The following is a 25,377-nucleotide window of genomic DNA, read 5'->3' as shown; positions in this document are numbered from 1 at the left end:
AAGCTTCAAACAAATTTTTTTCCTCAATTAGAGAAATGATGATTCATGCATCAATGAAGCAGCTGAAACAATGGAACATCTCTTTTCTCCTTCAATGTTCTTAATTCGCCTAGTATTACTCCTCAAGCTATTGAACTCAAATTAATGACAAATCTTGCAGACATATCAATGAAGGAAGAAACCATCGAATTTTCCATCAAAAAGGCTTTTGCAGTTCTAGATTTCAATAGGGAGCCTTCAGGCCTCTAGAGAGGTTAAGAACTATTTCATTCTTCGAAGAATACTATTACACTTAAATTTGAAGGATTCACTCCCCCTTTGATCATAAGAAAAAGAAAAGAAAGAAATCTATAATATTGATAGATGATGCAGCCAACTTTTGATAGTTCAGCAATGCTCTACTCAGCTCAGTCAGATTTAAAGGGCTGTGCAGCAGAAACAGAGAAACTTGAGATGGAGATAAAATTCTTGTAAGTCACCCACATTTAGAAAGGCGTTACGCAGACATCTTATGCAATACTCAACCTTCGAACATAAACCGAGGAGCGCTGTAACTTTTATAAACAAAAAAAAAAGACAAAATAAATGATGTGATACTATTAGTAACAGATGCAACAGAGATTGTGTGACATAGCTAGCATCCTGGCAAGAGATTCAGCAAATGCCACTACATCGCTACTCTCTGGAAGCTTATCAACATCTATAATGCCTTGAGCTTCATTAGAATGTTGAATTGCTTGCCATAGTAAACTAAATACCCCTTAAGATAGGCCAACCATTCTTGAGGATCTCATCAATTTTAGAGTCGATCTTCTTTTGAATGTTTGGAGGGCATAGCTCAGCAACATATCCATTCAGCTTTGCAGCCAGCGTCGATGAAATGAATTCCTCATCAGGCATGTTTCCAGTCAGTTGCAACAAGAACCTATTGTGCTTCAGCTCAAATTTCTGCCACAAAAATGAATTGCAATCAATCAAAGCAGTTATATGAAATATGGCATTCACATTATTGGTTATTCCAATTACTCTACAGAATGTTATTTTCGCCAATGAATAATAATTGGAAAAATCTGAACTACAAAAACTTGCACATCATGCTACCTCTTGAGAAAAATAGAAATAGATGGAATTCTCCCAATTGAAACCTAACTGTACTCATAACAATTAAATGGACATTGAATTGTACATTTCAGTTGCTCCTATATATTCAATAAGTTCAGAACAAAGTGCAGATACATTTTGGCATAAAAAGCAGACAAAACAGTACATAATCCCAAAATTATATACGTTGCTTCCAAAAAAAATAACTGGATACTCACAATTGAGCTTATTCAGGTCCAAATGTAACGGGAAAAGCATAAAATGAGGGTTTAACAAGAGGTAGTGTGATACACCACACAAGGATGGTATGAACTGACTGAGAAGTTCAAAGTGGTGGAACCATTAGGGGAAGGAACTTGACTAATGCCATTTGTGAAACCTCATGCAATCAACACAAGGCACATGCAAAATGGTCTTTTGTTATTCTAATTTTAAATTTTAACAGTGGTTAGTTAGATTTAATGGATAGAATGGCATTTAAAAAGAAATGTTATCTCAACTTCTAGACACATTTTTGGTGCATATAACATAATACCAAGGTTTCCAGTTTCGGAAACGAGTCGGATCCGACCCGGGGGACATCAATAATTGGTATCCCCCCAACCACCTGCCTCTCTTTCTCTCTTTTCTCTCTCTTTTCTTTCTTTCTCTCTCTTTTCTTTCTTTCTCTCTCTCTCTCACGGGACTCTTTCTCACCGGCGACTCAGTAGATCTCCGGTGACTTCGACCTCCGATGACGTTTTTCGACGAAGATTTGATGGCCTCGATCTCCAGCGACTTTGGGTGAGTTTTTTTCAGTTTATAATTCTTTTTTCTTTCATTGTGCACATTGCACCTGCGGCAGGTGCTGCTGCAAGTGCTGCTGCTGCTTATGCTGCTCAGCACCTGCAGCAGCAGCACTATTGGGCCTGATGTTCCGCCTCATAAATTTAAAATTATTTTTTATTTTATTTTGATTTTTATTTATGTTTTTTAGTTGCAGAGTTAAAATATCAATGGCTCCAAAAGGGAAGTCATGATACCGACATTGAGTGAGGACATTGCAGCACTATTGGGCAAGATAAAAGACGTGTTAAATGCAACTAGTGTGAAAAGGAAATAAGTGGTGGTGTTAGCCATTTGAAATAATATTTAGTTGGAAGACAAGGAAATGTAACAACTTGGACTCAAAGTGTCCTTGGAAGTTACAAAGCAGATGTTGGCTCATTTAATTGGTAAAAAGAAGAATAAACAATCTACACAACAAAGAGAGTCAATGGTTCGTGAAGAATTGATGCATAATCCTATACACATTGATGATGATAGCAGTGAGCAAAGTGAAGAGAGACAGATGAGGAGGGCAATGGAAGATAGCATAAATATATATAAAGAAGAGGAAGAGATGAGAAGAAGCACTGGTGGTAACTTTCAGAAATCTTAATCAGTTAATATACGAGGAGAGAGAATATGAGGGCAGCAGTTCTACCCATAGGACTCCTAGTGTTATAGCAAAGTCTAGAAATATTAGACCAATAGATACATATTTTTAGAAAAAAAAAGATCGTACACAAACTTCTATCAAGACAGCTCTCAAAGGAATTGAAAATGCAAAGAAACACATTGGTAGGGCTATCCCTAAATTTTTCTTCTACAACTATATTCCTTTCAATGGTGGATGCTATACAATTAGTAGGGCCTGGTGTTCTACCTCCTAGTTCAAATGATATTGCTACTAAATATCTTAATTCAGAGGTAGATGAACTTCGTACTCACACTGAGACATTTAAACGGTATTCAGATAAATTTGGTTGTACACTGATGTGTGATAGGTGGAGTACACAAAACAGAAAAAAAATATAATTAATTTCTTAGTGTACTCTGGCATGAGGACAATATTTTTGAAATCTGTGGATGCTACTGCTCATTTTAAAAATGTAGATTATATTTGTCAGTTGATGGATGATGTAGTATAAGAAATCGATGAAAAAAGAGTAGTCCAAATGGTTACTGATAATGGGGCAAATTATAAAGCTGCTGAAAATTTACTTTTATGATAAAAGAACTTCATTTATATTGGACGCCATGTGTTACACATTGTATTGATCTAATATTAGAGGATATTGCAAAAGAGCCTGAAATTGACATGGTCATACATGAAGGTCAAAGGTTAACAAATTTTATATATAACTATGGTTGGGTTCTTAATTTACTTAGGTAGATGCCTGATGGTAGGGAGATCATCAGACCTAGCGTCACTAGATTTGCCACACTTTTTAGCCTTGAAGAGTATCATGCGCTACAAAGATGATATTATGCAGATGTTTACATCACAGAAGTGGTTTATAAAAATTAAGAATATGAAACCTAAAAATAAATTTTTAGGTGAAACTTTGAAAAATATGACTCTTGGAAATGCATTTTGGGATAATATTATAATTGCCACCACAGTATTTGAGCCTTTTATCAAAGTATTAAGACTTGTAGATAGTAATGACAAGTCGAAGATGAGTTCCTTATATGAGGCAATGGATATAGCAAAAGAATCAATAAAAAAAATGTGGGCCAAAGTTATAGGAAGTGGTGGAAGATGATTGATTTTATATGGAACAAACAACTACATAGAGATATACATGCTGTTGGTAGGCCTGCTTTTAAGTTTTAAGTTTTAATTTACTAATTTATTTTTATTTATGAATATTTTAAAACTTGAATGCTTATAAATTTTAAATTTCTATAAGATATTTTCTTAATCCAAGATTTCAATTCTCTACAAATGTCAATAATGATAGTGAAGTCTTGTTGGAGGTTAGGAAGGTAATCAGCAAGATTGAGCCCGATATTCATAAACAAATCCTTTGCGATAAAAAAGTGAATTATGATTCAATTAAATAATTTTATTATTATTTGTTTCAAGTTTTAACTTTCAATATAATTAGTATGCAATAATATATTTCGATTTTCAGATGGAGAAATATAGATTAAGAGCTAGGCAATTCAGTACTACTGAAGTTACTGTAGCTATATCTCATAACAGTCCAGCTGAATGGTGGTCTATCTATGGATGGGAGGAGGCACCAAATTTGACATCAATAGCAAAGAAGATTTTAAGTCAAATTATGTCTTCATCACAATGTGAAAGAAATTGGACTACTTTCTCCTTAATCCACACAAAAATACGCAATTGATTGACAATGGAAAGATTAGAAAAGTTAGTTTTTTGTCATTATAATATGAGATTGAAGGAGAGAAATTTAAGAAGAAAGACAGAAAATGAACAACTGATTGATTTAAATCATGTTTTTGATGAAGAAAACCCCTTGACTCCATGAATCAGAGAAATAGATGACATGTTATTAGATAACAAAGATAACCCATGGTTAGACGAGATATTGGGAGAGACCACGACGAGGGCAGAGGTTGGTACAAGTCATTCAGCAGCGAGAGATAGTATACTTACTAGTACTAGTCATAGTCCTAATGATACATATGGTGGTGAGATCGCCCCATCTACATTTGTTGAGGAAAGTCAAGGAAGCATAAGGATTAAAGACAAAGAAACTGAATATGTATATACATATCAGTGACGTCGTCATGAGAATGTTGCTTCCTATGATTATGGTACATCGAGTATTTATTGTTTAGAGCCATCACAAGATCCATATGCTAGTTATTATCCTCAGTATTTTCAAGCAAAAGATCCAAATGTTGATTATTATCCTTCTCAGACACAAGTCACACAATAAGATCCATACAATATGACTAGTATGATGAAATCACTTTTTGGAGCATTAGGTCCCAGAATTCAATATTTACAAACTTATGGTGATTATGATGATGAAGACGATAGAAATTTACGAGAACCAGCTCGGTATTCATCAAAATTTTAAATTGAGTAAGTTAATATATTTTTTTAAGTTTTTAGACTTCATATTTGAGTAATTTTTATTTTCTTATTTTTCTGTCATTTTTTCTAAATTTTTCTACATTTTTCTGTATTTTTAAATAATATTTAAATTTTTATATAATTAAAAAAAAGTCTAATCCAATACGAACGGCCGATAGGTATCGTTTTTCTGGACGGCCGATACCGATCCCTATCCCAATACTGGGAATCTTGCATAATACACAGGTTTCTTCTCCCCATACAATGCTAAATAAGTGTGGGGCCATGCCGATACCGATCCCGATCCCAATACTGGGAACCTTGCAAAATACACAGGTTTCTTCTCTCCATACAATGCTAAATAAGTGTGGGGCCATGCTCATTAGACAAAAGTGCTTGACCAGAAGCAAGTAAATATCAATGAGAGGACTTTGAAATGGTAATTCAACAATAAGATTAAAAAAAAAATGAGATATTTAAAAAAGGGTTCTCTAGCACATGAATCTCCTGCCTACGCAAGGTCTAAAGAGGGAGACATATAATCTTACTCTCATTTATGAGAAAATTTGAACATATAATCTCATGAATGCAAAGGGCAAGTCTTACGATCACATTAACTGATGCTCACATAGAAAATATGATATTGAAAAAGGTAACTAAGGAATGGTTTATCTCATCAATGCAGATTTTTTTTCTTTTTTGACCTTGAAGAAAATAAGGAAAATGATATTGGACAAATAACTTAGAATGAGTAAAATCTAGAACATGAGGGTCGCAAGCACATTTTCAAGATTGATAACTAGAGAAGGCTCTCAATTCCTAACCATGTAAATTGGTATTAGATGTGGTACAGAATGGGATCTACGGCAAGATGGACCAGTGAAGCTGTTTTTCAATGACTTGGATAACTTCCACGATGTTGCCTCAATGCTAGACTGCGCTTAGTCATTCATTGCCATGTGAAACAATTTATTATCTGTGCATTAACTAAACTAACTAAACTAACTGGAGGCTACCAATTTTCAAATGCTCAAACTACCAAGTAACTAATGGAATTCACATTCGACGTACATAGTATTCATTATTTTGAACAAACAAAATAGATAACCCCTGGTCCAATAGTCTAAATGATATGTTGATTTCTTCACGGAAGCATCATGCCCTCATAAATCAAGATACTGAAAGTACTTACAGATCAAACATAAAATACCTGATGTTCTGCTTCGGCAGGATAGAAAGTTCCCAGTGGTTGGATCTGTGTCGTTACGGTACTGCTCCTAATCTTAGCCTGTTCCCTTTCTTTGCCAGCAGCAGCTAGCCTTGCCTCAACGGTCCCATTTGTGAAGATGATGGATCTGCAAGTAAGCAAAATAGGTTCTCATCTAACGGTACAGTCTTAAAAGGAACAAGATTCTCTCAGAAATATTTGTAACATAGGACCCTACATGTTATTCCCCTTGGAAAACGAATACTTCCATATGTCCCTAATATTTGTAACATAGTACCTCGTCTTCATATTACTTGCCATGTTTCTTCAATATGTGCTCATTCATGCCTCCATCAAATTAACTTTAAAAATGTTCCAAAAGAAATTCAAACCAATTATCAGATTAATTCATAAGTGTTCTTTAAGCATCCCTCATTATTTTCTTGTGTGAAGAGAAGAACCAAAACAATCGAATGGTGTGAGGTAAAGACCATTTAAGGTCAAAAAATTTCTAGGACTCTTCAGAGAACATAATGAAGGTACAGAACAATATGGATGAGCATTCAACTATTCAAGTCCTCAATACAGAATTATCTGAACCTTCTTCGAGAATCATAATTGCTTCATATAAATAGTATTTAATTAGTAGATTGGCTTATAAGAAAACAAATAAATTCTTCTGAGTTTTTCTCTGAATATTTATTTAATTAAAGAGCTTTAAGTGTTAGATTATAAGTTTATAACCATCTTTAGCATCAATCATAAAAACTTCCAAACTGAAGGTTGACCATAGATGCAGGTCAATAAAAGATAAAACTATTTCTGAAACTATAAAAGATATTAAAATGTCTTGTATTAATTAATTTATTTTTTTCTAAATGAGAAGAATGAGTAAATTGATTAGAACTTAGAAGTTGATGCACATGAGATTAAGCTAAGGTGACATGGTAATTTCTTGCTTTTACAAACCAAGAGAAAATTAGTTGGATAATGATTTAAAAAAGATTAAGATTTCTAAATCACCAAAGCAAGAGTAAACAAGGTCCTAAATTAGTTGTCTTTTATGTTGTTATTAGCTACCTGTAACCTGATTAGGGTTGTTGTCTGCAAAAGTGAATCAATATATCAAGATAAAGTACCAATTTATTCAATCAAAATATGCAGAATATCAGACCATTAATGAGCCTTCAGCAAGATAAAAGATATATCTTGTGCCAACATTAACTTGCTAACAGAGAGATTGGCCCTATGCATGCCTATCTAATTACTAGTTCCAATGTTGCATATTACATCAGAGGAATTCCAAGAAAAATTTTGATTGTCCAAGTTGTTCGGGATAATTGTACAGGTACATGCAACTAATTTGCCATTAATATAGCTTAGTCAACAATAATATAATCTAAATGCTATTGTAAATATCAAAAGAGAAATAAGTTAACAGACTAGAATGTTCAATTACCTATACTGGTTACCTACATCTGGTCCTTGCCCAAACACCTGCCTAGGATCATGACTGGCCCAGAAGACATCTAAAAGCTGCTTGAATTGAATCGACTTGGGATCATATTCAACCTATATGGCATTTATAAAGTTAGATTTAAAGTGGCTGCCACAACAATTTCATTACTAAAACTGTCCAAGCAAAGGGAACTTATAATACTTAAGACTAGAAGAGATAATCTTTACAAAGGTGCATGAATGTGTGAACTCAAAAATCAGAATAAGAACAACTGAAGAAGTCCAATTCATAAATCAAGTTTTAAGGAAATGAACATAGAGATCAGAATGACGATTAATTTACTGCGTGACTCCTTGTTCTTCTGTCATATGATTAAGAAATGAGCAAAAAATGAGCTGATGACATAAACTTTACTTCATCCTATAATAACCATCTATCAATAGATGAAATTCATGACTCAAGTACAGGTCACCAAGAAGTAACCCACTTAAAGACAACTAGACTTTTGTATTTTCTGAATGCCCAACAAGTTATTATAAGAAGTATGTCCTATTATTTTCAAGTCAAAACTTGCAAACCCTAAGTCATATAAAGTGGTTAGGTAAAGAATTTAAGTGAAGGTACAAAGTAAAGAGAAAAAAAATTATCCACCTATTAAGACCTCCTCATCTACTATCCCAGCAATTTGCCTTGCTACCATAGTTCATTGTAATTGATGAAAATAGGCAAGAACGCTGTTGAAGATTCCTCAAACCAAACTAGATCTTATAAATCCATCTATGAAGACTGAATCTGCAAACCTATCTAGTAAGATGCAAAAACCTTCTAATCCAAAGTATTTGCGGGTGGCTACATGGTTCCTTTTCCTCCAGTCATCTTTTTCTAGCAAGCTATAAACCTCAAAAAGAAATATGTACAGTGACGCCTTGATGTGGACATCACTGATAGGACTCGATGGCGTATATACCAGCGCAGGAGGCGCAGACAGTTGATGATCCCTTCTATAGGGATATGATTCTGATTTATTTAGGGTGTCTTTTGTTTATTTCTTATGTAGAGTGTTTTTTTGCTTAATTCCATTATAGGTCTATATATAGACCCGTTATATTTTCTTTGGAGGTTAATGAAAGTTTATGTGATTTTGCTCTCTAGAGAATTTTGGTATGAAATCGTTTCTTAGGGTGGAGGTGTGAAACCCCGTTCCTTCCCTTCTTATTTTCCTCTTTCATCTTCTCTACTACATTTTTCATCATTTTTGATATCAGAACGAAGGATCCTAGTTTATGGACGTCCCTCCTCCCAAGTTCTACACCGCTCCACATTATTCTTTGCACGTCCAATCGCTCCACGAACACCAAAACGTCAAGAAATTCGGCGCACAACGAGCAAAGAAATTACCGTCGACGAGGAACAAAAAGAATATTGTCATAGCGGAATCACAACCGCGTAAGATTCCAAGTCCTTCAAAAATAAATTGTTGTTGCATTATTCAGTGATCTACTGGTCCATCTTTATTTATTTTTTATAGATTAAAAAAAACTTGAATTTTCAGTGTTTCAAAATTTCAAAAATTTCCATTTTGGCTCTTAATTTCTGTTAAAATCCCAACCAATTCTTTTTTTTTCTAAACTTCCTACCAAATTTCCTTTTTCTTCTCAACATCCCAACAAATCTCATCTTTTCTAAACCTCTACCAAACTGTCTTTTCTTTTTCTTCTCCCTCCAATATTTTCAATTTTCAAAATTTCCCCTCCCAAACTTGAAATCAACCACTACAAATTAGCTCAAAATCCAAACCCATTAGCCACCCAACTGAAACTCACTCACACCCATTAAACCAAGCACTTCCAACCCAACCCAACCCCATTAAACCCATCAAACTTAAACCCATTAATCCAAAACTTAGAACCTATTAAACTAAATCCTCAACCCGTTAGTCATCATCATCCTAATTCATTAGCCATCTTTATCCCCAACCTCCCCCTCACCTCACACAGAGCCCTAGCTAATTTCTCGTCGCTGCTGCCCTGATGCCGCCCGACACCGTCACTCCACCCAGTGACGCCATTGCTCCACGATAACACTGCTTCGACCCGTTTGCTCCACCTGACGACGGCGACGCCGCATCGACGCCTTCCACTGACAACGCCGCTACCAAGGCTTCTCAACAGCGACGCTCTCTTTCTCCACCTCCGACGACTACATTATTCACCAACGACGCCGTCCCTTTTGACGCTTGCAGCCATTATTGATGACGCCAACGCCCGTGCCTTGATCTCCCGTTACCTTAACTGAGATTGATCGCCACTACCAAAGGGAGTGATCATTGTGCCTTGTTCCCCGCCGTAGCTGACTGCGACCATTACCGCCGGACCATCCGATCTCTCCACTGTCTCAGGCCTTGCTGCCGATATCGCCGACATTGCTGCTGACCATTCATTGGTGCTGATGAAAGGGACCTGTACCACAAGATATTGTGGACAAAGAGAGGAGAAAGAAGAAGGGTGAAAAGAAAATAATTAAATTTTAATTTTTTTTTCAAATGGCCAGGTACATGCTTTTTCATTGTATTAAATATTTTTGGGCTATTCTTTTCTAATATCATCTCTAAACTTTTATCAGTTCCTGCTGTCCACATATAGTGAGGGAGAGATTACATAGAAACCATATATGCTTTAGTCCTGATATTAAGAGTTGAACTGTGCCGAATAGAAGAATATTAGTATTATGTTAATTTTTGGAAAGAAATTTAAAAGACTTGGCATTTATTAAATGTGACTTTTGTTCAAAAACTATTAAATCTCCTAAATAGAAAATCTAAATTCAATTTAGTATTCATTTTTAAAATTTTTTTGACTGCATAACATATCATCTCATATCATTTAGATCAAGACATTTGCATTCCATTAGGTTAGAACACTATTTAATTTTGTTTAAATTAGCAAGCATAAAATAAAAATAAAATAATACATAACTCATTCATTGCATATTAGTGTATGCCAACACGTAGAGGTAAGGCTTATCTCCTCAGTAATTCTAGTGAGTCCAGCAGTAGCAGTATGGATCCCGAACTTATTATGAAGCTCGACAATATTATGAATCAACTAGGTACCTTAGCTCAACAAGTCAGAGATAATCAAGATATTTTGCTTGGGTATCAACGGGTAACCGATGAACAACTACATAGGGTAGAAAGACCCCGTGAGCACACTGCTCCTCAAAATAATTACCGCCTTGACCTTGAATGTGGTGAATCTCTCACTCCTTTACCTCGTCAATACTTTCAAGGGAATGAGCGAGATCCCGATGAATGGTACCTTCGAAGCATTAAAGTTGATGCTCCAATATTTGATGGTCGTTTAGATTAGCAGTACTTCTTGGACTAGATCAAAGACATAGACCGTTACTTTAAATGGTATGATATGTCGAAAATCCGAAAGGTCAGGTTTGCTACCATGAAATTGACTGGGCAAGCAAACTAATACTAGACCAACATTGAGACTCTTCGTGAGATTAGGGGTGAGCTTCCAATTGAAATTTGGGTTGACATAAAAAATAAGCTAAAACGTAAATATCTCCCAACTTTTTATTACCCTAAACTTCTAGACAGATGGAACCGACTTACCCAAGAGAGTAAGTCAGCTAAGGATTACATTAAGGCTTTCGATGAATTGCTTGTTTAATGTAGCATGATCGAATCAGAAACCCCTATGCAAATCTTGTCCAGATTTAGGGCTGGCCTGCGCGAAGAGTTGAGAAGTGAACTTTTTGCCCATAACATTGATACTTTGGAAAAAACCTATAGCTTAGTTCAAGACGTAGAGGAGTCTAGACCTAACCTCATCTCAAGAAATTACGAAACAAGACCTCAAATTCATAAATTCTCCACAAGTCCTATCAAGCCAAATCTACCAATCAATCTTTTAATCGATCTACCCCTAACCCTTCACAATCTAAGGTAGAATATAAGAGTAAGAGCGTCGAGAAAGACTTTTCTAAAATTAATCCTCGGGTCAAATGTTATAAGTGTCAAGGCTATGGACATGTTACTGCAAATTGTGCAAACCCATATAAAACAAGTTTAACTGAGAAACCCTTCAAAGAAGACTCCGTCGAGTGTGCTACTCTGCTGCTCTCATACTGCTCTAAGGTATCAGGGTGATGCACCTCCAAATCGTGGCGATCAAGCCACGTATCATTAGATGTAGGTCGTTCTTTCCAACATACTAGATATCGTTGAGCTCCACTTTCTCTAATTGAAATAATCTCATTATCTAAAATTTTATCAATTTCGTCTGCTGTGTTAGGTAGAATATTGGGAAGTGAAGGTAAAGAGGGTTTCTCATAAATAGGCTTATTAGTAGGCTCAGTATCTAGTGGGTTATCAGGGGTAAAATCTAGACCTTTATAAGCTACTAGATCCTCAATATTAAAAGTAGAACTGATGCCGAAATCTCTGGGGAGATCTAGAACATAAGCATTATCATTAATTTTCTTGAGAATTTTAAAAGGTCCGGCACTTTGTGCATGCAACTTTTGACAAGTTCTAAGTGGGAACCGTTTCAGACGTCTCTGGATCATCACAAAATCTCCAACATTAAATTCTTTGAGTCTCCTTAGATCAGCTCAAATTTTATAATTAATATTATTTTGAACAATTTTATTACTGATTTCTTTATGCAAGTCATGAATATGTGATGCGAATGCAGATGCAAACTCAGACAACCTATGATAATGGAACATAGGAATGAGATCTATAGGTTGTCTAGGTTTGTAACCATATACTACCTCAGTTGGACTTAGACCTATTGATCTATTAACAAAATTAATATATGCAAATTCAACAATTGGCAGTTTTTGATCCCAATCTCTTAGATTCTCGCCGACAAGAGTTCTCAGTAGGTTACCTAAGCTCCTATTGACTATTTCAGTTTGCCCGTCAGTTTATGTGTGGAAAGCGATTGAATACTGAAGCTTGGTTCCCATCTTATGCCATATGGTTTTCCAAAAATAGCTAGTGAATTTTACATCCCTATCTGATACAATAGTTTTTGATAGCCCGTGCAACTTAACGATTTCATCAAAATAAATTTTAGCAACTCGAGAGGCGTCAAAAGTTTGAGAACAATGTATAAAGTGAGCTATCTTTGAAAATCGATCCACCACCACAAGAAGGGAATCATGCTTTCTTATGGTCTTTGGAAGTCCAAGTACGAAGTCCATACTAACATCTTGCCAAGGACAATTAGGAACAGGTAAAGGCGTGTACAATCCTATATTTTGCTTTCGCTGCTTAGCGAGTTGATATGCATGACATCGACTAGCAAGTCTCATAATATCTCTCTTTAAGCTTGGCTAGAAAAATCGATGTTTCGTAGCTTCAATAGTTTTCGTATGCCTAAAATGTCCAGCTAAACCCCCAGCATGCAATTCCCAAATTAAAAATTCCCTTAACGAGGTGCTGGGAATGCATAATTTTTGAGACTTAAATAGATAGCCATCATGCAAGATGAAACCATCTATTTCTTGAGTCGCTCCATCGCTTAATAAATTTTAAACTTCATGAAAATCCGGACATGATTCATAATCAGTTTTGATTTTATCAAATCCTATTACTTCTGCATTCATCTTTGAAAGAAGAATCATGCGACAACTAAGTGCATCAGCCACTTTGTTGTCTGCTCCAGACTTGTGTCGCAAGGTGTACGTATAGTCCTGAAGAAATTCAACCCACCTGCCGTGTCTAGCGTTAAGCTTCTTCTGGGAGTTAAGGTAACGAAGAGCTTCATGGTAAGAGAAGATTATGAATTCTTGAGGGAGCAAATAATGTCTCCAATGGCGAAAAGATTGAACCAGAGCATAAAATTCATTATCGTAAGTGGTATACTGTTGTCTAGTTTCATTCAGCTTTTCACTAAAGTAGGCAATCGAATGACCTTCTTGGCTTAGGATTCCTCCTATACCAACTCCAGAAGCGTCACAAATGACCTCAAAAACTTTAGTAAAATCGGAGAGTTGCATAACAGAGGCTTCCACCATTTTCTTTTTGATTTCAGTGAAAGCTTTAGTGGCACTTGCTGACCACTCAAATTCACATTTCTTGGTACTAAACCCCCGATGAACCGACGATAGAAGGTAGCGAGCCCATGAAAACTTCTCACGTCATTTATGGTACGAGGTTTAGGCCATTCATTAATAGCTTTGACCTTATCAGGGTCAGCAAACACTCCTTTGGATGAAATAATGAAACCCAAGAAAATAATTTTATTTGTCAGAAAGGTACATTTCTTAAGGTTTGCATATAGTTGCTCTCTCCTCAAGACAGCGCAAATTTGACGAAGATGATCTATATGTTGCTCCTGAGATCGACTATAGATAAGAATGTCATCGAAATATACGACTAAAAATTGTCCCATAAAAGATCGTAATATTTGAGTCATCACTCTCATAAAAGTATTTGGAGCATTAGTCAAGCCAAAAGACATAACCGTCCATTCATATAACCCATCTTTTGTTTTAAACGTAGTCTTCCATTCATCGCCAAAGCATATACAAATTTGGTGATGACCACTTTTTAAATCTATCTTTGAAAAGATCGTAGCCCCTGCCATCATGTCCAGCATATCATCTAAACAAAGAATGGAAAAACGGTATTTTACAGTTATTCAATTAATGGCGCGGCTGTCGACGCACATGCGCCAGGTTCCATCTTTCTTTGGCGTTAACAATGCGAGAACTGCGCAAGGACTTAGGCTTTCTTTCAAAAAGTCTTTTCTCAATAACTCGTCAACTTGTCGTTTGAGTATAGCATGTTCAGTTGGGTTAAGTCTGTAATAAGGCAAGTTAGGAAAAGATGCACCCGTGACGAAGTCGATAGCATGTTGAATATCTCTCATTGGTGACAATTCATCTGGGAGATCCTCCAGAAAGACATCCGAGAATTCCTCAATCACAACAGTGGCTTCAAAAGGAATCGATTCATTAGGCTCATTCAGAATTTCTCGAGCAGCAAGAATCAGAATAGGAACATAGGAATGAGATCTATAGGTTGTCTAGGTGTGTAACCATATACTACCTCAGTTGGACTTAGACCTATTGATCTATTAACAAAATTATTATATGCAAATTCAGCAGTTGGCAGTTTTTGATCCTAGTCTCTTAGATTCTCGCCGATAAGAGTTCTCAGTAGGTTACCTAAGCTCCTATTGACTACTTCAGTTTGCCCGTCCGTTTGTGGGTGGAAAGCGGTTGAATACTGAAGCTTGGTTCCCATTTTATGCCATACGATTTTCCAAAATTAGCTAGTGAATTTCACATCCCTATCTGATACAATAGTTTTTGGTAGCCTGTGCAGCTTAACGATTTCATCAAAATAGATTTTAGCAACTCAAGAGGCATCAAAAATTCGAGAACAGGGTATAAAGTGGGCCATCTTTGAAAATCGATCCACCACCACAAGAAGGGAATCATGCTTTCGGATGGTCTTTGGAAGTCCAAGTACGAAGTCCATACTAACATCTTACCAAGGACAATTAGGAACAGGTAAAGGCGTGTACAATCCTATATTTTGCTTTCGCTGCTTAGCAAGTTGACATGGATGACATTAACTAACAAGTCTCATAACATCTCTCTTTAAACTTGGCTAAAAAAATCGATGTTTCGTAGCTTCAATAGTTTTCGCATGCCCAAAATGTCCAGCTAAACCCCAACATGCAATTCCCAAATTAAAAATTCCCTTAACGAGGTGCTAGGAATGCATAACTTTCGAGACTTAAATAGATAGCCATCCTGCAAGATGAAACCATCTATTTCTTGAGTCGCTCCATCACTTAATAAATTATAAACTTCATGAAAATCCGAACATGATTCATAATCAGTTTTGATTTTATCAAATCCTATTACTTCTACATTCATCCTTGAAAGTAGAATCATACGACGACTCAGTGCATCAGCCGTTTTGTTATCTGCTCCAGACTTGTGTCGCAAGGTGTACGTATAGTCCTGGAGAAATTCAACCAACCTGCCATGTCTAGCGTTAAGCTTCTTCTGAGAGTTAAGGTAATGAAGAGCTTCATGGTCAGAGAAGATTACGAATTCTTGAGGGAGCAAATAATATCTCTAGTGGCGAAGAGATTGAACCAAAGCATAAAATTCCTTATCGTAAGTGGTATATCTTTGTCTAGTTTCATTCAGCTTTTCACTAAAGTAAGCAATCGGATGACCTTCTTAGCTTAGGATTCCTCTTATACCAACTCCAAAAGCATCACAAGTGACCTCAAAAGCTTTAGTAAAATCGGGGAGTCGCATGACAGGGGCTTCCACCATTTTCTTTTTTATTTCAATGAAAGCTTTAGTGGCACTTGCTAACCACTCAAATTCACCTTTCTTGAGGCATTATATTATCGGAGCCATAATAGTACTAAACCCCTTGATGAACTGACGATAGAAAGTAGTGAGCCCATGAAAACTTATCACGTCTCTTATGGTATGGGGTTCAGGTCATTCATTAATAGCTTTGACCTTATCAGGGTCAGCAGACACTCCTTCAGCTGAAACAATGAAACCTAAGAAAACAACTTTGTTTGTCAGAAACGTACATTTCTTAATGTTTGCATACAGTTGCTCTCTTCTCAAGACAGCACAGACTTGACGAAGATGATCTATATGTTGCTCCCAAGATCGACTATAGATAAAGATGTCATCAAAGTATACGACTAAAAATTATCCCATAAAAGGTTGTAATATTTGAGTCATCACTCTCATGAAAGTACTTGGAGCATTAGTCAAACTAAAAGGCATAACTGTCCATTCATATAACCCACATTTTGTTTTAAACGCAGTCTTCCATTCATCGCCAAAGCGTATAATCTTTGAAAAAATCGTGGCCCTTGCCATCATGTCCAGCATGTCATCCAAATGAGGAATGGGAAAACGTTATTTTACCATTATTCGATTAATGGCGCAGCTATCGACGCACATGCGCCAAGTTCCATTCCATCTTTCTTTGGCGTTAACAATGCGAGAACTGCGCAAGGACTTAGACTTTCCTTCAAAAAGCATTTTTTCAATAACTCGTCAACTTGCCGTTTGAGTTCAGCATGTTCAGTTGGATTAAGTTTGTAATGAGGCAAGTTAGAAAAAGATGCACTCGAAATGAAATCGATAGCATATAGAATATCTCTCATTGGTGGCAATTCATCGGGGAGATCCTCCGAAAAGACATCCGAGAATTCCTGAATCACAGCAGTGGCTTCAAAAGGAATCGATTCATTAGGCTCGTTCAGAATTTCTCGAGTAGCAAGAATCAAAATAGGAGTTCCTTTACTCATCTCGCGTTCAATGCTTCTCACACTAATCAAGCTGACTTTACTGTCCGAGTGGATGGGTTCAGACTTCTTTTCCATCTTACCATTTCTAAGCTGCGATGGAAGAATTTTGATCTTCTTACCCTCGTGTTCAAACATGCAGATATTTGAACGACCATAAATATACACATCATTATCAAATAGCCAAGGCCTTCTAAGAATAATTTGACTCACATCCATGGTCAATACATCGCACCAGATTTTATCCTTATAAGTCGTGAATTCAATTAGAACCAAACAACGCTCTTTTATCTCAAGTGTGGTTGAATTGATCTACAAAACCTTTTAAGGATTAGGATGGGAAACCACTCTCAAGTTTAGTTTTGAAATAATGGTGGACGACACGGAAAACCACAATTACTTCACAATTGTTGCCCCCAATTTTTGTGAATGTGTGGAAAATGGAGCTACGCCTCTAATCATCATTGACTTTAGGTTGAGAGAGGGCACATCTAACATGTAACCTTGTGGAGTCTATGTGCCTCAGACATCCTAGGGTAATTTCTTCCTCTTCGTCTTCAAAATCTCTTTCACCGTCTACATGGTGAACATATCCATCAAAGTCTTGCTCAGAGCCTTCTTCAAAGGGTTCCTCAATTAAAATTATTTTATACGAGCTCGCACAATTTGTAGTAACATGTCCATAGTCTTGACACTTATAGCATTTGGCCCGAGGATTAATCTTAGAAAAGTCTTTCTCGACGCTCTTACCTTTGTATTCTACCTTGGATTGTGAAGGGTTAGGGGTAGATCGATTAAAATATTGATTGGTAGATTTGGCTTGATGAGAACCTATGGAGGATTTATGAATTTAAGGTCTTGTTTCATAATTTCTTGAGATGTGGTTAGGTCTAGACTCCTCTAAGTCTTGAACTAAGCTGTAAACTTTTTCCAAAGTATCATATTACGGGCAAAAAGTTCACTTCTCAACTCTTCGCGCAGGCCAACCCTAAATCTGGACAAAATTTGCATAGGATTTCTGATTTGATCACTCTAGAATAAGCAATTCATCAAAAGTCGCAACGTAATCCTTAGCTAACTTACTCCCTTGGGTAAGTCGGTTCCATCTATCTAAAAGTTTAGGGTAATAAGAAGATGAGAGATATTTACATTTTAGCTCATTTTTCATGTCAACCCAAATTTCAATTTGAAGCTCACCCCTAATCTCACGAAGAGTCTCAACATTGGTCTAGTATTGGTTTGCTTGCCCAGTCAATTTCATGGCAACAAACCTGACCTTTCAAATTTTCGACATATCATACCATTTAAAGTAACAGTCCATGTCTTTGATCTAGTCCAAGAAGCACTACGGATCTAAACGACTATCAAACATCGGAGCATCAACTTTAATGCTTCGAAGGTACCATTCATCAGGATCTCACTCATTCCCTTGAAAGTGTTGACGAGGTAAAGGAGTGGGAGATTCACCATGTTCAAGGTCAAAGCAGTAATTATTTTGAGGAGCGGTGTGCTCACAGGGTCTTTGTACCCTATGTAGTCGTTCATCAGTCACCTATTGATACCCAAGCAAAGTATTCTGATTATCTCTGACTTATTGAGCTAAGGTACCTAGTTGACCCATAATATCGTCGAGCTTCTTAATAAGTTCGAGATCCATACTGCTACTGCTGGACTCACTAGAATCACTGAGGAAATAAACCTTACCTCTACGTGTTGGCATACATTAATATGCAATGAATGGGTTAGGTATTGCTTTATTTTTATTTTATGCTTACTAATTTAAACAAAATTAAATAGTGTTCTAACCTAATAAAATGAAGACCTCATTCTGCCTTGAGGCCTGGGCGTGCCGCTTCCTCCTTGGAGTCGGACTTTCTCTCCTTATCCTTTTCCTTGTCCTTGTCTCCCTCACCTTTGCCCTTCCGCTACACACATAAGATAATGTTTTCAATCCGTGAGGTCAACGTCAACTATGTTACAACCTCGGATCGTTGGTGAGGAACACTATGAAACTGCGCAAAGAGTTAAGGAAACTTTACACCGGTCAACGGGGCGTACGTCAAACCTGCTAAAAGAAGAAAACCAGACTTTGACAGATAATGGGCCTAAAATCGTCTGTCTGCTTTCATCACTTTTTATTGGCATTGGAAACACATCACATTATGGCAGGGTAACGTTTCACAATTTAATGAATCCTCCACTTATTTGATGGGCTTGTTCCTACTCCTACTCCTACTAAACTAACACATATCGTATCGACCTTTTCGGGAAAACCGGTCTTCGGGTATAACGGCATGGTTTATGCCATGATTCTCCTAAATTTAATCCAAATACAAATGTCTTGATCTAAATGATATGAGATGATATGCTATGCAGTCAAAAAAATCTTAAAAACGAATACTTAGTTGAATTAGATTTTCTATTCAAAAGATTCAAAGATTTATGTCAAGATTTAATGGTTTTTAAACAAAAGTCACATTTAATAAATGCTAAGCCCTTCAAATTTCTTTCCAAAAATTAACATAATACTAATATTCTATTCGACACAGTTCAACTCTTAATATCAGGACTAAAGCACATAAGGTTTCTATATAATATCTCCCTCACTATATGTGGATAGCAGAAATTAATAAAAGTTTAGAGATGATACTAGAAAAGAATGGCCCAAAAATATTTAATACGATGAAAAGAGCATGTAACTGATCATCTGAAAAAAAAAAAGAATTAAAATTTAATTATTTTCTTTTCACCCTTCTTTCTCCTCTCTTCGTCCACAATATCTTGTGGTCAGGTCCCTTCCGTTAGCACCAATGAATGGCCAGCAGCAATGTCGGCGACATCGGCAGCAAGACTTGAGACAGTGGAGAGATCGGACGGTCCAGCAGGGATGGTCACAGTCAGCTACGGCGGGAAACAAGGCACGGTGATCACTCCCTCCGGTAGTGGCAATCAATCTCAGTTAAGGTAATGGGAGATCAAGGCACTGGCATCGGCGTCGTCAGTAATGGCTGCAAGCGTCAAAAGGGACGGCATCGTCGGTGAAGAATGTAGTCGTCAGAGGTGGAGAAGGAGGGCGTCACTGTCGAGAAGCCCTGGTAGCGGTGTCGTCGGTGGAAGGCGTCGATGCGGCCTCGCCGTCGTCGGGTGGAGCAAAGGGGTCGAGACAGTGTCGTCGTGGAGAAATAGCATCGAGGCGGCGTCGTTGGGTGGAGCGACGGTGTCGGGTGGCGTCGTCGGGGCGGGGCAGAACCGGGGCGGCGTCGGGGCAGCAGCGACGGGAAATTGGCTAGGGCTCAGTGTGAGGTGAAGGGGAGGTTGGGGATGAAGATGGCTAACGGGTTGGGATCATGATGACTAACGGGTTGAGAATTTAGTCTAATAGGTTTTGGATTTTGGATTAATGGGTTTTGGGTTCAAGTTTGATGGGTTTAATGGGGTTGGGTTAGGTTGGAAGTGTTTGGGTTAATGGGTGTGAGTGAGTTTGGGTTGGGTGGCTAATGGGTTTGGATTTGGAGCTGATTTGAAGGGGTTGGTTTCAAGTTAGGGAGGAAAAATTTCAAAATTGGAAATATTGGAGGGAGAAGAAAAAAAACAGTTTGATAGAGGTTTAGGAAATATGGGATTTGTTGGGATGTTGAGAAGAAAAAGGAAATTTGGTTGGAAGTTTAGGGAAAGAAGGAATTGGTTGGGATTTTAACAGAAATTAAGAGCCAAAATGGAAATTTTCAAAATTTTGAAACACCGAAAATTCAAGGTTTTTTTTCAATCTATAAAAAAATAAATAAATATGGACTAGTAGATCACTGAATAATGCAATAACAATTAATTTTTGAAGGACTTGGAATCTTACGCGGTAATGATTCCGCTATGATAATAGACTCTTTTTGTTTTCTCGTCGACGGTAATTTCCTTGCTCGTTGTGCACCGGATTTCTTGACGTTCCGGTGTTCGTGAAGCGATTGGTTATGCGAAGAACAAATGTGGAGCAGCGTAGAATTCGGGACGAGGGACGTCCATAAACTAGGATCATTCGCTTTGATACCAAAAATGATACAAAACGTGGTGAAGAAAGATGAAATAGGAATATAAGAAGGGAAGGAATAAGGTTTCACACCTCCACCCTAAGAAATGGTTCACACCAAAATTCTCTAGAGAACAAAATCACAAACTTTCATTCACCTCTAAAAAAAATATAACGGATCTATATATAGACCTATAATGGAATTAAGCAAAAAAACATCCTACATAGAAAATAAACAAAAGACACCATAAATAAATCAAAATCAGAACCAAATCCCTATAAGAGGGATCATCAACTGTCGGCACCTCCTGCGCTGGTACACACGCCATCGAGTCCTATCATGATGTTCGCATCAATCATGATCAAGTATAAAAATAAGAAAATCATAATTTGATATTATTGGATGATTGGATCAAAGTATTGAAGAATGTCCTGCAAGTATAAACCTATTTTTGGCATATATGATCACGAAATATATGTTGCACCAATGATGCATGTCCTGGTGGATAACATAATAAGAATTTTCATTCATGGAGACCAATGACAAATAATAGTTTAGTTTCTTTGGGATACCTCTGAGGATCCTAGGAACCACAGAGGAAAATCTAAAAGTAAATGAATCTGATGTACCAATCCTCCTGAACCGGTAGTCTTTGTGTTTAAATCTATTTACCTAGAAGCATTTACTGATACGAGAAAATAGAAAGAATGGCATCCAGAAGTTGTTGGATGCTCAACTATCATCATCAATAAACAGTGAAGTACTCTGTAGACTCTTGCAATCTGAAAAGGAACAACAAATTCTAGGTGCTTACTAAAGCGCATGCACCATTATTCAACCACAAACACAAAGAGGCAAAAAGGTTCAGCATGGTTTTGACCTTTGAGTTTCCGACAGAACAGATCGCACGAATGATCCAAAACCAAGGCCAAACCCGAGTAAAGATTGTAATAAAAAAATTAACACCCTCAAAATTCACTCTGTATTGAGTGTATCAATCTTACTCTCAAACAAATTCAGCAATGCACATAATAAAAGCTATCATGAAATCATACTAATTGTTACGAAGAAATCCAAAAGAATCCAAAAGGTACTATCTAAAACTTGCAAGGAGAAAGTGAAAGTTAACCTTTACGCACTCGGCGTGATCTCCAAGGTTCCGGTAGTCAGGGTTGATCTTAGATCCGCCGGCGTAGCCGACAGAGGTCCGAATGACACCGGGAACGCATCCGAAAACGGCCTCCGAGCGCCAGAAGCTGCCGAGGGCGAAGACTGCGGTTCTCAGGGACTGGCTCGTCGGCTGGCGGGAGGAATCCTGAGTCCGTTCGGGGAATCTTATACCTAGGGCTGGATCAACCATGGAAGCGGAGAGGGCGAGAAAGGACAGCACGAAAATTCTTAGGAGATTCATCGAAGATTGCGGGTAGCGAAGAGGAGAAACAGAATCTAGAATTGGGAAATTGCAGAAGAGATGCGATCAACGAGATGAAATGGACGAATTAATTGGTCGATTTGGATTTTGGAATAGGGAACTATCAAACCAGTCGAAAAAGATGGAGCAACGATCGACTAAAATTCTCTTACATACCGAGCTAGTCATTAAAATTCTTTTTTTTATTTAGAAATAATTATAATTGGTCTTCCATACTATCATCATTTTCTATATACACTTTTTTTCCTATCATTTTCTATATACACTCCTTTTTTAACTTACACTTACGTTTTGTGGTTAGGGCTCAATTTACTTCACCCTTCTAATTTTTTTATCACTTTACCATCTTAAAATTATATTTAAACTAAAATTATTATAAAATTTATTATATTTATCAATCAATAAGTCAAATTTGAAAATACTCATTAAAAATAAAAGTATAGATAATTGAATAAGTTTGTCAACTCATCTAAAATAATACTAATCGAATTTCAGATAATAAAAATATAAAATTAAATATATTTTACCTCCCTATACTTATCTCCAAAATCATTTTACATTCATATACTTCAAAAAATCTCAAACTAGTCCCTATACTTATGACTGAACCGTTAGTTTCTTTATCAAAACGTCACGAAATGCTTTCGTCGTGTTTATTAGGCTAATAGTTAGATTTTTATATAATTTTTTAACCCTATATTTTATATTATTCCTAGATGTGATATAACTATTAAGCTTCACAAAAGAATTAGATTTAGTAAAACATACTACATAGTTAGCACAATCCAGAAAGTAAGAGTAGGAAATACGTGGATATTATTTAAAGAAAGAAATGGTTATATAAGAGGGGAATGGCATTTTTGTTCATAAAAAAATAAAAATGTAGGAAATTCAACTCGCCATTTAATTTTTAAAATTATTTAGGTGTGCTTGAATAGAAAAGCTAACAGTCCTATTTTAGTCATAAATACATGGACTAGTATAGTTTAAGACTTTTTAAAATATAAGGGGGTAAAATAATTTGGGCATAACCGCAATGGGGTAAATGTATTTAGAGGTAACAACATATATATATATACTCAATATATTATCAATCTTTATCATCTAAAATTTAGTTGATATTATTTTAATACGTTGAAAAACTTATCAAATTATCTATAATTTTGCCTCGAACGAGGATCTTCATTTTCCATCTATGATAGAAAAAATAACTTCTGATTTAAAACGAGACAAAATGACATAAATAAAATTAGAGAGGGTGAAATGAATTTAAGCTTAACCAGAGGGAGGTAATATATAGTTTCCCCCTTTTTTTATCCACATAGAACCCTTGAACTTAAAAGAAAATTCACATAAATCCTTCCACTAAGAAAAACAATAACAACATGTATTCTAAAGTAAAACTTTTCTTAAATTAGAGGGTCTATGAGGTAAATAAAAAGTTCAGAGAGTACGTGTAAAACGTGTGTAATTAACTCTTTAATTTATCAAAAATATTGTATGGAATTGTCTTCATTATTATTATTATTCACACCTTATAATCAAATGAATATTTATCATTAAATCTCTAGTTTTACCTTTAATTTTAACCTAGGAATACCTAATAAAATTGAATAAACCTAGACAAACGTATGTATCTAAACTCTAAGCAATAATATCACCCTTTTGCTTAAATAAATATGAAATAAATATTAAAAAATAATAGCAAAAATGAACACCAAGATTTTTATGTGGAAAAAACTCAAATAAAAAAAACCACGGATCCAAACTCAGATCAAAACCAATAACTAAAATTGCAGCAGTTATAAAACTAACTCACAAAAATAACCTACCGATCCCCACGACTTTGTTTCTCTCAATCTCGCTCACTAAAACCCACGATTTACCGCCTCTCGTGGTTGATCTCCAATCTCAATAGCCCTCGAGATTGATCCTTCGTCTATATGATACTTAAGACGAAAGCTTGGTGCAATATAAACGAGACAGCCTTTAACTGTGTTCGAATGGCAAAAAAGCGTTCTTTGTATTTGCGAACACCTATGAACGCATTTGAACACCCTGAATGAGTTCTCTATATATGTGAATGCGTGTGTATGCGTTCGAACGACCCGAACGTGTTCTCTGTATATGTGAATGCATGTGCACGTGTTCGAATAGCCTGAATGCGTTCTCTGCATTTGTGAACTCCTAAGTGCGCGTTCGAATGTCGCGTTCAAACGTGGTGTGAATGTAGAAACTTTTCTCCTCTAATTTTAAAATTCTTCAATCTAAATACTTTCAAAACTTGTATAAATGCTCATGTACATGTATAAAAATACTTAGAATATCTTGTATATAATTGCCAAGACTAAAAACTTAACAATCTCCCCCTTTGGCAATTTGTGACAAAATATCTAGTTTATAAAAATTACAAAGAGTCTTAAAGGAGCATTCAACAAGTCTAAAAGATACAAAATTAAAAGCAGTAAACACATAGGATCTAAACTTCAATTATCATAAAAGCAAAGCAACACAATATCATCTAAGCCAAGCATTCAGCATAATATATAAAATCATGCAAATAAAGCAAATGCTAATGCAACTCACTCCTTACTTCCCCTAAACTAAATTCCCCCTCTCTCTAAATTTGATCTCTCACTCACTCTCCCGCTTTTTGACAGGTGGATCATTAGCTTGACTCCTCTTCATAGTGATCCGATCCAATAGTTTTTGTGCCTTAATAGATGCTTTTGATGAATCAACTCTCACACCGCTCTGCATGCACAGTTTAGTTATAAAAATCTCAAATGGCAAACCATCACGAGGGGCCTCTTTTAGTGCTACTGACACAATGCTATCATAAATGACTATGGCGATGTCAATGGAGATGCCAGTAAGCATCGCATGAAGGAGAAACAAAATCAACCAAGATCAAGAGGCTAATTTGGATAAAAAATAAGAAAGTATTCACAAATCATACCTTACAAAA

The 25,377-nt window shown here is 36.4% G+C and overlaps 1 protein-coding gene across 1 annotated transcript; it reads right to left on the bottom strand.

Annotated features, from left to right (window-relative positions):
* Positions 1 to 426: 426 nt before the first annotated feature.
* On the bottom strand, positions 427 to 22,577 carry LOC140789873 (peptide methionine sulfoxide reductase A5). The gene is made up of 4 exons (XM_073139754.1): positions 22,107 to 22,577; positions 7,630 to 7,742; positions 6,174 to 6,318; positions 427 to 948 (listed from the first exon to the last, which is right to left on the bottom strand). Exons 1-4 carry the CDS (start codon positions 22,386 to 22,388, stop codon positions 751 to 753), a joined length of 738 nt encoding a protein of 245 aa, XP_072995855.1. The 5' UTR covers positions 22,389 to 22,577; the 3' UTR covers positions 427 to 750.
* Between the last annotated feature and the right edge of the window lie 2,800 nt (positions 22,578 to 25,377).

This window comes from Typha latifolia, chromosome 5, assembly GCF_019914945.1.
Source record: "Typha latifolia isolate L0001 chromosome 5, TyphaL0001v2, whole genome shotgun sequence".
NCBI lineage: Eukaryota > Viridiplantae > Streptophyta > Magnoliopsida > Poales > Typhaceae > Typha > Typha latifolia.
The sequence above is the reverse complement of the archived record's forward strand: the minus strand, read 5'-3'. Positions and strand labels throughout refer to the sequence as shown.